General features: G+C 35.8%; 2 protein-coding genes across 2 annotated transcripts; one reads left to right on the top strand and one right to left on the bottom strand.

Annotated features, from left to right (window-relative positions):
* LOC121239193 (factor of DNA methylation 4-like) lies at positions 1–12,946 on the top strand. The gene is made up of 7 exons (XM_041136354.1): positions 1–889; positions 1,001–1,182; positions 2,147–2,215; positions 2,350–2,625; positions 11,465–11,677; positions 12,172–12,413; positions 12,745–12,946. The coding sequence occupies exons 1-6, from the start codon at positions 1–3 to the stop codon at positions 12,400–12,402; spliced, it is 1,860 nt and encodes a 619-aa protein (XP_040992288.1). The 3' UTR covers positions 12,403–12,413; positions 12,745–12,946.
* LOC121239382 (WD repeat domain-containing protein 83-like) lies at positions 6,012–10,794 on the bottom strand. The gene is made up of 9 exons (XM_041136635.1): positions 10,736–10,794; positions 9,314–9,355; positions 8,952–9,054; positions 8,558–8,665; positions 8,351–8,460; positions 7,961–8,068; positions 7,849–7,894; positions 7,460–7,591; positions 6,012–6,454 (listed from the first exon to the last, which is right to left on the bottom strand). The coding sequence occupies exons 1-9, from the start codon at positions 10,792–10,794 to the stop codon at positions 6,371–6,373; spliced, it is 792 nt and encodes a 263-aa protein (XP_040992569.1). The 3' UTR covers positions 6,012–6,370.
* Positions 12,947–13,010: the final 64 nt, after the last annotated feature.

Below are 13,010 nucleotides of genomic sequence, written 5' to 3'. Positions count from 1 at the left end.
ATGACCTACAGGTCAGAAAAAGATATTATTGAGACTGAGTTAGAGTACTACGAGTATAAATATTATAATGAGTTGAAAAAAGGGAGGCCTAAGGTTAAGTTTTCTGATTTAGTATATAGATGCCCATACTGCCCAGGGAAGTGTAAGCAAGATTACCTCTTTAAGGAGCTTCTCCAACATGCTTCTGCTGTTATTACCTCACGGAGTAGGAGCATCAAAGAGAAAGCGAGGCACTTGGCTTTGGAGAGGTACATGAGAAAGTATCTTGATGTGAGGGTTCATTCAGAACTTGCCACTAAAACTGAATGTTCCAAGCCTCATGGTGATCAGGGGTTTGTGTATCCTTGGAAGGGCATCATCGCAAATATTAAAACTGAATGGATAGATGGGAAAGATGTTGGTGAAAGTGGAACAAGACTCAGGGAGGTGTTGTCAAGGAAGGGGTTTAATCCTGTGAGGGTCCATCCCATATGGAATCGTTGGGGACATTCAGGTTTTGTGATTGCAGAGTTTAAAAGTGATTGGGCTGGTTTCAACAATGCCATGTCCATGGAGAAGAGTTTTGAACTCGATCATTGCGGGAAGAGGGACTACTACGCAGCCACAAATCTAGGAGATAAGTTGTTTGGATGGATGGCCCACAAGGATGACTATGACTCGAACGTCCCTATTGGTGTGTTTCTTAGAAAGAGTGCAGGTGTGAAAACCATTTCTGGAAAAGAAGCAGAAGAACAAAGACAGGCTTCAACGCTTGTCTCGAACTTGACAAATACCCTGGAGGTCCAGAGTTTGCACCTTAAACAGATTGAGAACGAATATCAGGAAATCAGTGCATCTCCAAACAAGTTGATAGGGCAAAAGGAGGACAAGCTCAAGGCTTACAATGAAGGTATGCTTAAAACTTTGTGACTTCTACTTTAGTGAATTCACTTTGATTTATATCTTTTTTCACTACCATGCTTTACAATAGTTTATCTTATGTTTTGATAAATGTTGTCAGAAATGAAAAAGATGCAACAGAATACGCGCGATCATCTTGATAAGATTTTCATAGAGCATGAGAAGGTTACACTGCATTTGGAGGCTCAGAAAAAACGGCTTGAGCAGCATGAGAAGCAATTGCAGCAGCGGGAGGCTCAGAATGAAACTGATAGGAGAAAACTTCATGATGAGAAAAAAATGGTAATTTAGTTTTATCCAGATTAAGATCGACATTATATTGTAGATTGGTGATTTTTTTTTTTCATGAGGATTTGCATTGATATAAAAAAGCAAGTTGAAATAGATCAGCCCTGTTTTGGTGTTTTTGAAACGTGTCATTGGCATCCTTAACCAGGCTATTTCTCATCTATTAAAATTCATCCAGATAGTTTTGTGCATTTCTTGCAGTGAAAAGCAGATATTAGAATTTTTGAAGTAGAAATTAACTATTATGTTTCCTTCTTTCCTTTTATTTGTGTAATTTTTAATTACACTTGTATCAAAGATTGTTTGCCTCGATGGTGTGGGTTGATCCAGTGTTTGTAAAAGCACAAAACCCCAAGAACAAAATGGTAAGCGAATTTACAAATATTTGCTTAAAGTGCACTTTTGAGTGATCTTAAAGTGCAAAAAAGCACAATTTTGTAAATTTTAATGAAGAAAATAGAAAATATCTATTCAAGACCCAGATCATAAATATTCTAGGGTGTTGATATTGAAAATCATTTGTCGTATGGTGCCACATGCTTTCATGTGTTATGCTTTGAACTCGATATAATAGTCCGAAATGGCTTTCTAAATGGATTGATATTTTTCTTGCTTATGTTGGCATAGAAGTCAATCAATACCTACAATTCTCTAGCTTTTTTATTCATGGCCCATTCAGTAGTTTTGATTCGACCATGTACTATCAGATATCACAAAGGTGTATATAAAGTAGAGCACAAAAGAATTATATAAAATGTTATGTTGAAACTTTATGTTATTACTTATTTTTGATGCAGCATAATACTTAAATTGAGTTAATAGAAGTGGTTTAACGATTGTCCTTGGCTCTTTTTTTGGGCTAGTTTCTTCCTACTGTGAGAATTTGAGAAACTTTTACTTATAAAAAAAATGAGAAACTTTTACTAAATGGGTAACATCGCCTTTTTTTTTTTTTCAGAATGAGAGGGCTGCTGTAGAGCAAAAGAAGGCAGATGAGAATTTCTTGAAGTTGACAGAGGAACAAAAGGTGTGTTTTGCATTCTGTGCCTTGAAATGGATCTTTGAAAAAATATATATAATAATATTATAATTTTTGTATAACAATACTATAATTTCTAGAATTCTCATGCCTTTTTTTTTGTGTTTGATTGATGATGGCAGAAAGAAAAGGAGAAACTTCTTAGAAAAACAATTCGACTGGAAAAGAAACTTGCTAAGCAGGCATTAGAGTTGGAGGTTGAGCGCATGAGAGGAGCGTTACAGGTCATGAAACACATGGGTGACGATGGGTATTTTGAGATGAAGAAAAAGATTATAGAAGATTTGAATGAGAAGGAAAAAGCATTGGATCACATGGAACAACTGAACCTAGCTCTTATCATCAAGGAGCGTAAAACTAATGATGAACTGCAGGAGGCTCGTAAAGAGCTAATCGATGTATGTTTCCCTTTTTCAACTCATGTGAAGTGCTTGGGAATATCTAATTTCAATGCAAGATCAACATAACCATTCTTACACCATCAAAACGTCACTAGCATTCACAGATTTTTGACCCTATACAAAGCAAATAATTAGAGAAACCATTTATATCTACATTTTTGGCTTCTTGCTTGCCTTTTTCTTTTTTTTTTTTACCAGTAATTATTTTTTTTTTATTATTATTACATGCAAATATCATGATTTTGTTAGTGTCTGAATATAATACTAGAGTGTTTTGGTTTGTAAGGCAATTAGGCAATTTGTATGCACTTGTATTTGCTTTGCATTTGTCCTCTCACTTTATTTTTAAAAACAAATTACTTTTAAAAATCAAGGCAAATGAAGCTGGAATCTTGTGAATGTGCTGAAATCTCCAGAATGTGCTAGAATCTTGTGAATTTGGAATTGAATATTGGATAACTTTTTTGATTCCTTGAAAATTTAACATTTTTCAAAGATGGACACACATTTTGATGATGACCCATTCTTCACCACTCTCTTACAAAGCGGATGAGGAGGTTGTAATAGCACTCCAATGCAATATTCTAATGTTGTGGTCCAAGCAACCCCAAATGACAGTGAAAAGAGACATCATTAAAAAAAAAGTTCAAAGAGGTGCATCTTTTACTGTAGAGGAAGATAACTTACTCGTCTCAGTTTGACTCAACATTAGCATCGACGCGATAAGGGGTACTGATAAAAAGTCTACTCAAATGTGAGAAAGAATTACCATATTTTATTATGAATATAAAAAATCGAACATTGCCAACTATTCTGATGACTCTTTGATGAATCGGTAGTCTACGATTAAAAAATGGACAAATAAGTTTTGTGCATATATAGCATAGGTAGAGTCATTGCACTCGAGTGGTGCAACAGAGCAAGACAAGGTATGTATCATTTTCCTTTAATTATGCAATTATGTTGGACTTATTTATGAATTAATAAATATTCATTCACCTTTGTAGATTGAGAAGACAAATATGTTGTACAAAGAGATGGTAGGGTCTAATTTCACAATGGAGCACTCCAACCAAAATGGCAGCAACACATATCCACTTTTGGTATGAAGAGAATACCACAAGAAAATGTGTGCGGTGAAGTTGATGTTGATATAGCCGAGGAGGACCTAGAGGTTCTTGCTGAGAGACATCCAGACAAAAAATCTGAGAAAGAAAGAGAGAGGAAGCGAAAGTTGATGGAAGGCAAAGAGGTAGAGATCAAGATTGCGTTAGCTAAAATCATTGAGGATAGAGCGACGACCATGGGAGAACGGAGAAATGCTGCATTGAAGGTAGACCAAAAAAGCAATGCAGTATTTAAACTAAAGAAGAAGTTCGAGGCAAAGATGATGATGCTAGATCTACATGGCATGAATGTTATGCTACAAGAATATTTCCGTAATATTCAACTAGCAATTTTTGAGGAATCGAAATCCCATTCCGGAGGTACATCTACATCTTCTTTGACACCTTATGGAGGTGTCTAACTTCTAATGTTGGTAGTATTAAATTTTTTGAGAATTTAGTGGCTGCTCAGCCATAAGTGGGCTAGATAAATATGTGGCTGGGTAGCAACTAAATGTATGGACTGTTGACTATTTAGTAATTTGTGAATTGGATATTATCTTTTGTACTAGAAACTGTGTTGTAAATTCTCTTTTGGTATTTATATGGACTATTTTGCACTGTTTTGGTAATTTGTGTTGGTAATTTGTGGACTATTTTAGTAACTTTTTTGACTCTTTTGGTATATAAAGAGGTATTTATATGGACTGTTGTTGCCATGTCTTGTGAATTTGGACTTGAATTTGGAATCTTGTGAATTTGGACTTGAATGTGCTGAAATCTTGTGAATTCCTTTATATGAATTCAATTCTTGAGCATTAAACATGAAGTGAATTTGGAGTGAAGGAGATGCGGTTTTTTTTTTCAAAATAAATTAAACATGAAGTGCTCTTTTTGCACAAGTTCTTGAACATTAATGAAAAACTTGGAGTGAAGGAGATGTAGTGAAAAATGTGAGTAAACAACATATATTATTTTTATGCCAATGTAGTGAAGGGTTATTGGTAGGGCTGTGCAAAAAAGTACGTAACTCGGTTTGTTCGTTCGTCCGTCCGCCCGCACGTAAGACCCGACCCGACCCAAAATAGCGGTTTGAAATAGCATGCGGGTCAAACCCGCTGAAACTAACTACACGTTTTCACAATTGATCTCAAACCCTAGCTGCAATCCCTCTCCATTTCTCTTTGTCGTCATAACCACTTGCAGTCGATTTAAAGCACGAGTTGGAGCATATTATACTTGATCCATTGTTCAACCATAAGGAAAATCCTTAGTTTTATGCCAATTTGAAAACACAAAAAGAACAAAACAGAGCATTTCATCACAGAAGAAACCAAACCTTATAAACTACATGAACAAACCAACGATTAAATTGAAGAAGAAAAGCAGAGCTTACTTGCATCAACCGTGAGGAGCTCGGTCCAAGCACCATCTATGAATCTCCATAAAACCCATATCGGATGCTCTGCAAAAAATGCCCATTTCATCGCAGGTCTGATGAAAACCAACATGAAAGCAACGAACGCAGCACATGAGAGGAGAACCCAAATTGATATTAGGGGGCTCTTGTGGCCACCACTATCACCGTCACCCGCGAGTGCTACGACTATAGGCAGCAGGATCCACACAGCGATGTCGTTGAATGCAACTACAACTATGGCAAGCTCTCCCACTCTGTTACAGTTGAGGTTACTGTTTCGTTTCGACTTCCTCTATTAGTTCCTCTCACACTCGCTCTCTCTACGTTTGTGTCCTTGTACCTCTTTCAAACTCGATCTCACATCAATTTCGTTTGTATCTCGATCTCTTGAGAGTAAATGTGTTATTACTCATCAAACTCGAGTCGGATTGGGTCAGGCTGTCTTATTTATTCTTGGTGACAGGTCGGGTCAGTCCTAAACACTAATCGGGTCAATCGGTGCTCACCCCTAGTTATTGGCATCAGAGAAGGAAAAACGTCTAATTTGTGCCAATGTAGCATAACAGCCGGAGTAAAGTTGATGTGTTAATATCTTTTTATCAAATATTATTAAAATATATGAAATATATTTGCAAAATATAAAAATCAGATAAAATTACTGTAGCTCAAAGTTCAAGCCAATGCCAGTTCTCTTTCCCATTTATTGGGGAGAACAAAATATCTCCCGGAACTGTATGTAAAATCAGTCTATTAAGTTATTATTATTTGCAGATCGATCGGGCAAATTCAATTAATACCTGTTGAAATTAATTTTAATGAAGCAGCTCAATTATATTAGTTGAATGTAAAATGAGTTATAAAATAAATATATATAAGAATTGTAGGTGTTAATTAAATTACAACGTTTATAAATAAAAATTCTCTAAAAAAAAAACCTGCCATCTCTGCTTACATCAATGGATTTACTAAGATTTCACACAGCACACGACATAAAACGCAAAGCAGAGAATTCATTCCGGCCATAAGAATTAAAATTTATCATTAATTGATGACTTGTAGCCAGGGGATTTCGGAATGTTGGGAGCCTGTAATGGAACTTCAACAAATCACTCTGTTATGGAGACTTTTTTCTGGAAAACTAATTTGCAGGAGAAAGTTGTCAAACTCAAATGGCTGGCGCAAACTGAGGACGGAGGGAGTTTAATCGCTTTCGTTCTCATGTCTTCCAAACACGAATGGTGCCGTCAACAGAGGCAGTTATCATGCAGTTGTCCTTTGGATGGTAACTCACACTTGTCACCTGCATAGTGAAATCCATATGCATTAAGTTGCCAATATAATCCCCAAAAAGTATATTATTCAAGGGAGATATCATACACGACAAACTGCTTTCGACCCACAAATCAAACAAATCTAGTGTTGACCTTCTGCATGACTATTGGCTAATAAAACATAATTGCACCCTGCATCATTTTGTTCCCATGGAGGTTGACATAGAACCAATCATAAAGCACAATACAGCTAACAGTTTTGAAGGAGGTTTTCCTAAGGTGTTGTCAAACTAAAATCTAGTTTATCAACAATAACACAACCAAATTCAGGCGAAAAAACGATATGAGCCATTGAGAACTACAAAACAGGAGATACTTGAAGCAAATCTCCCTATATTTATGAGATTCATTTTGTTTTTGTGAAAGTGTCTTCCTTGACAACATTAGTGTGTTTTTAGTTCCAGTCAAAGGATGCACCTAAGAACTCCAGAAAAAAAAAAATTGCTACAACAAATGGGAAATAGAGATGAGCACATCATTTGTTTTTCGCATACACCAGTGATTATACTTGGTCCTGGTATTCCAAAAAACTGCATCTGATTTCTCAATTTTGATATAAGCAAAGAATTGACAAGCTATCCAGGGAGCTGGGTACTCCTTTTGGGAAAATGCCTATGGATAAAAGTCTCAATGATATTTAAGCCAACTGCAAACATGACTAAAGACAACAATACTCAAAGCAAAAAATTCAACATTGTGGAAACTAGTGATTATGACACATTTTGGTGTCTTATCTGACTTGATTTACAAAAGATTCGCTCATTATTGTGAGTTTTTTATGCTACCGTACAATATTTAAATTTTTGAATCATGTTTAACATTAGACTAATACTTCAACACATTAAACATCACAGACATAACAATATATACTATAAGCACATCTAGGAGGATCTTTTTTCTTTGATAGGTAATCAAGACGTTTTATTCATAAGAAGAGAAGGCATAGCCCAAGTACACATCCAGGAGGAGTTTACCACTGACGAATGCGCTTGGAAACTTGAAACCACTGATGCATCCACCAGATCCCAGAAATAAATGAAGCCATCCTCAGATCCACCAGTTATATGGGCATCATTGTTGGTGAGGCAGCAGTCCAGTTTGTAGGACTGATATGAGAATGAAAAATATAGACTTGCAAAGCTTGTTACAGATTTCAAACATAGGTAGAAGATGCTTCAACATGTGTGAGAATTAAAAAGACTTGTTTCTTGTTGGTGCACATAAAAGTAAGCAAATAATATATAACTTGTATGTAACCATCATTGATAGCAGTAATCTTATAAAGATGACTACATTTCTGAATTATATAATTTCAGAGAGACACTACGTAGAAGACACAAGAACAAAGAATCTACAGGCTAACCTTACAAGTATGGCCTTTATATTCTTGCAAGAGTTCACCAGTAGATCTGCCATAAGAAAGCTAGTAAGGGCAGAGAACTATAGTAAATATCAATAAAAGTAGAAGAATTTACCTGTCCAGAAGACGGAATGTAGAATCTAAGCAACTGGCTAATATGCAGTTACCATCATTTGACATTGCAATACAGTTGACTGGTTGACCCAAGTTGTCTGATAATTCTCTATATTATAAGGCAGAAAAAGAACATCATCATTAGAAGAAGTGGATGATCTAAAATGGGATACTTTCCAGCAAGTAATGCGTACCAACCTTTAGGAAAGTTAGAGAAAAAAAGAGAGAATTCAATGTAGCACAAAAGGTCACAAAAGGGTAAAACAAAAGGTATAACTCAATTTGTTCACAGAAAAAAGGTAAGAAATACGAACAATCTCTTGAATGTCTAAGATATTTCTATAACATCGACATGTGGATTTTACAAGCTTTCCACTAGAGTACTACATACCTACCAATGCGCATGTCAAATGTTCGAACAGTCCCATCAACACTTCCTCCAATAATTTCAGTTTTTGTTAAACAAACAGACATTACGCTGTCTAAAAATGTGTCAATAATCTGCAAACAAAACAGCATTTTTGAAAAGATAAGCTATTATAAACTGATAAAAGGGTACCCGCAGAGATGTACTTGATTAACAAAAAATAGAGTAAACCTGAATTGGCTCGTTGCTGTGCGATCTACAGTCCCAAGCACGCAATGATCGATCATACCCTGCTGAGACTACGACAGAAGAATACTCATTGAACTTTACAGCATTGACCTGACAAAAGAAAAAAAGAAAAAGGAAGGACAGATAGTTAAATAAATTCCAAAAAATTATATGATTTGCAAGAACAACAAAAATAGGAAACAAAGGAAGACATTTGAACAAAGAAAAAACATCTTCCAGCATCTTCACATGAGATATTGTTAATGTATATGTCATTGCCAGGTCTAGATAACAATGTTGGTTTGACAAGATCCATAACCTCACCTAAGAATTAAGAATTCAATTCATAAACAGACAATGATAAGAAATGAAATTTCCATCTGTAAAGAAACCATACCTCTCCATCATGGCCACGGAATTTTCGAATTACACGGCCTGTTGATACATCCCAATAAAAGATTTGTCGGTCACCACCACAAGAACAAAGCTTCGAATTGTCCCTAATATAATAACCCATCATTAGCCAAATGAGGTGAAAGCTATCAGGCCCTCAAACTAACTGTTCTGAGTAGGAAAAGAAATGTCATAAAGACACAGCTACCAAGGCTTATGTTTCAAATGATAGTCTTTGGTTTTTAGCCCACCCGGTATATTCTTTTCCTAGATTTAACTCAGTTCCCAGTTTGCAATGACTTAAGGATCACAAGTCAAAATTTTTTTTTCTTGGATAGGTAAAAAGAGTCACTAGTCAAATATTACCTAACTGATCCCAATTCACCTAATTTTTTTGCCAGAGTTAGTCTTTTCAATTAAAGTTCCAAATAACTATCTGCGTGCAGCATTATAAGTTGGATGTTCATCAGATCAAAGATTCTTATGGTACAGAACGTATACAAAAATACAAGCTAATTATGATTTTTGTTAGACAGTAGATCAAAATTTGAAAACTTTACCTTACAAGATATTCCTTGTATCACGGGAGAACTTGAAACTTCTTCTATACCATGTTATCACCTTATATTAAGTTGAAAAATAGAACTAAAACACCAAGTACTTTTTTTTCACATAAAATAAAAAAAAGCACAAGTGAATCTCATAATCAAAGAATGTTTTAATCAAGGAGCATGTGAGGTAAAGCTGGTTTATTACAGAGACAGAAATGGGACTTGGAGTTTCAAAAGTTCGTGTTTGTATCAAACTTAAAGACAAATTAAAGGGTAAAAGGCTGGTAGCAAAGGCAGTAATGAAATAATCAAGGTACTCTTCCCTAGTATCAAAAGTAATAATAATTTGAGGATTAAAAACGCAGTACTGATTTTAGATAGATTAAGGTAATGTTTAGTTGAGATGTGAGGCAACAACTGTGGATATAGTACAACAAAAATGGCATCACATGTAGAAAGAATGAATGAGAAACTTAGTTGAAATTGTAGAAAAAAGTTTAAATTTTTGAATGACATGGCATCACATGTAAAAGCATGATGGAGATGTTTTTTAAATCATGATCACGATTCCGTGTAATTTTGTTGAGCTTTGGGTCCAATTTTTAGTTTCAGACTGTGTACAGTTAAAAGCTTTCCAGCTGTAAAAAAATTCCCAGAACAAGATAACAAGAATCGAAACGTCTTTGGAGAATTGCAGTAACCCCAACAGATTCATTTTTTTGGTGCAGTCCTATTCTTAGCAAAAATTGTTCACAAAACACGTTCCTCCTCAGCCGTCTTCCGTCATTTGATGCCAATATGAAATCCCCAGCTATAAATTGTTCACAATTTTGTCTGAAAGTTCAAGTTGTTCACTACACAGTCAAAATATTGACAGCATGTGGTCCTTGAGTCTGTCAATTATTTTGGTTTTCTTTTTCTGGTTTATTAGATTTCTTAGTATCAATTACTAAGAAAACTAATAAACCAGAAAAAGGAATGGTCTTTTTGAAGATCAAGAAAGGACATTGGATTAATGTAAATGCCTCTTTTTCAACACTTTGTTCCTTTGTATAGCTATTGATTTCAATGGACTAAACTTTCAAGATTTCCTTGTATCTACTTCTACTTCTTAACTAGCTATTGTCTCTTGTATACGCTCCGTGTACTTGGACTATGCCTATTTTGTATTGTCAATAAAATTTTTGTTTACCTACAAAACAGAAAATAACCTTCTTAGTAATTGCATGACACTTGCATTGCAAAGCAGTTACTCCTTAGTTCAATTTGCAGAATAGGGCTGGCAATGAGCTTCATTTTTTCCCTAAAGATGATGAACAAGTAATCAACCGAGTAAAATAATTTCGCCTTTACATGCTCTGTTTATTTTTTACATTATAAACACTTACTTGCCTTACAAGTCAATTATCAATGGGACATAAATTTGGACCTGCATTTGGATTTTTCCAGACATGATTTTGTTATCTCCATGTTTTATTAAATGCATCAATCGTTGAATTTAAGACTTGTTCTTGAGGTTCTTTTATTTGTTTTCCTGAAAGTCACGTTTTTGTTTACTTTCATTATAATATTCTGTAAATGGAAGAATTAATCCACTTCTATGTCTTTCAATGTCTGCTAGCTCACAACTATATTTTGTAAATGGAAGAATTGGTCCCCTGAGACGTTTGAGACAGCATGGATAAACATCTAAACTGTGTCAGTGGACCATTATCTGTGTTTTGTTTTGAACTCAAGGGTACTGGTTTGCTAGGCATTAATTGGAGATGAGTCGACATCTCATAGATTCTTGTTTTGCTCTATGTACATAAGGAGAGAATGTGATGTGCTGATCATATTGTTCTCGAACTTTGTACTATCAACAATTTTTGTTTTTTGCTTAGTTTTTTTATTGTTCATATTTGTTTATTTTCTAATATGGAAATGCTTGTCCTTCGGTGGAAAGTCTGATTTCTTTGCTTCACAGGGATTGAGAGAAGTGACAGCCCGTGCTAATATTGGTGTCAAGAGAATGGGCGAGCTTGACATCAAGCCATTCAGAACTGCAACCAAGAGGAAATTTCCCCAGGAAGAAGCAGCTGAGAAAGCTATGGTGCTTTGTTCACAATGGGAGGACTATCTTAGAGATCCTAGCTGGCATCCCTTTAAGATCATCATAGATGCAGGAGGGTTTAGTGAGGTATGCCTATATGTGATAATGGAACAATTCATGTGAACATTTTTTTTAAGCATGCAACCTGCCCACCTCAATCTCTGCTTATGCTGATATAAAGGAAGGCCCATATTTTTGGTGTGGGTGGTAGAAGATTTTCTCCTTGTCGTAACTTCATTAAGATTGTCTTAGGCTCTCTTGGCTCGTAAATTTTCTACCATTTTCCTCTTTTGATATAGTTTCTGTTAGTGTTTTTTTTTTTTAATGACAGGGAACCACCCCATGGCAGAGCCCTTAGGACTCACCCATGGAACCTAAACCCTTGGAGAGACTAGCACAGCAACCCACCACCATGGCCTCCCACTTAAATCACAGTTTGATCCCATGGAGAATCGAACCTGTGACATGGGCTCATGCACACAAGTTCACCCTCACCACTTTCTATTTTGACTAAAACTACATCATCCTAATATTTTTCCATTTAATTCATATGGTGGTTTGAGTTGGATGTTGCTGTACAGGAAGTAATGAATGAAGAAGATGAAAAGTTGAAGAATTTGAAGAATGAGTTTGGTGATGAAGTTTACGCGGCAGTGACCACAGCCTTGAAGGAGGTGAATGAATATAATCCAAGTGGTAGGTACATTGTACCGGAGCTGTGGAATTTCAAAGAAGGAAGGAAAGCAACATTAAAGGAAGGAGTGCTCCACATCCTGGAGAAGTGGAGATTGCTTAAACAGAGGTCGCGCTGAAGGTATGCATTGTAAGTGCTACGATGGAGAGTGTTTAACATGACATATACAGGTTACAGTTCTACTAAGGGAGGAAACATTTGGTTGTTTAGTTGCCTCGATCAATGACAGCCAGTTTTCATGTCAACAATTGGTATTAATTCGTCATTATGCAAGTAATCCGTGCCAGTACATAGATGCTGGTTGGCATCAAGTCATCCAGATTGATGTTCTAATTGAAGCTTCATCACACCTAATGTCCAACTTTATACTTGGCATATCTGACTTATACAGCACATAATTCAATTGTTGTCATTAATTTCGACATTTCACGCTATTTCTATTCTAAATATACATTTTCAGGATCTGGGGCCGGATCATCCTTTACTGAAGCATAGTGGATGTGGTGCTCCTAGCGGTTTCAGTTATATTTGGCTGGCTAGTAGTCCGTCTCATGCATACCTGCATATAAAGAAACTTCCAGAAATTTTCTTTTGCTTGATGTGCCTGTATTTTGATAAAAGACAAAACTGGATGGAGTACCAATGGAAGATGTTTATGTTCTTTAGTTTGGACTAGGCATTGCAATGTTACAGGTTATATGGACACATGCGCTCGCTTTCTAATTA

This window comes from Juglans microcarpa x Juglans regia, chromosome 7D, assembly GCF_004785595.1.
Source record: "Juglans microcarpa x Juglans regia isolate MS1-56 chromosome 7D, Jm3101_v1.0, whole genome shotgun sequence".
Taxonomy (NCBI): Eukaryota; Viridiplantae; Streptophyta; class Magnoliopsida; order Fagales; family Juglandaceae; genus Juglans; species Juglans microcarpa x Juglans regia.
This window is presented reverse-complemented; position numbering and strand designations above follow the sequence as displayed.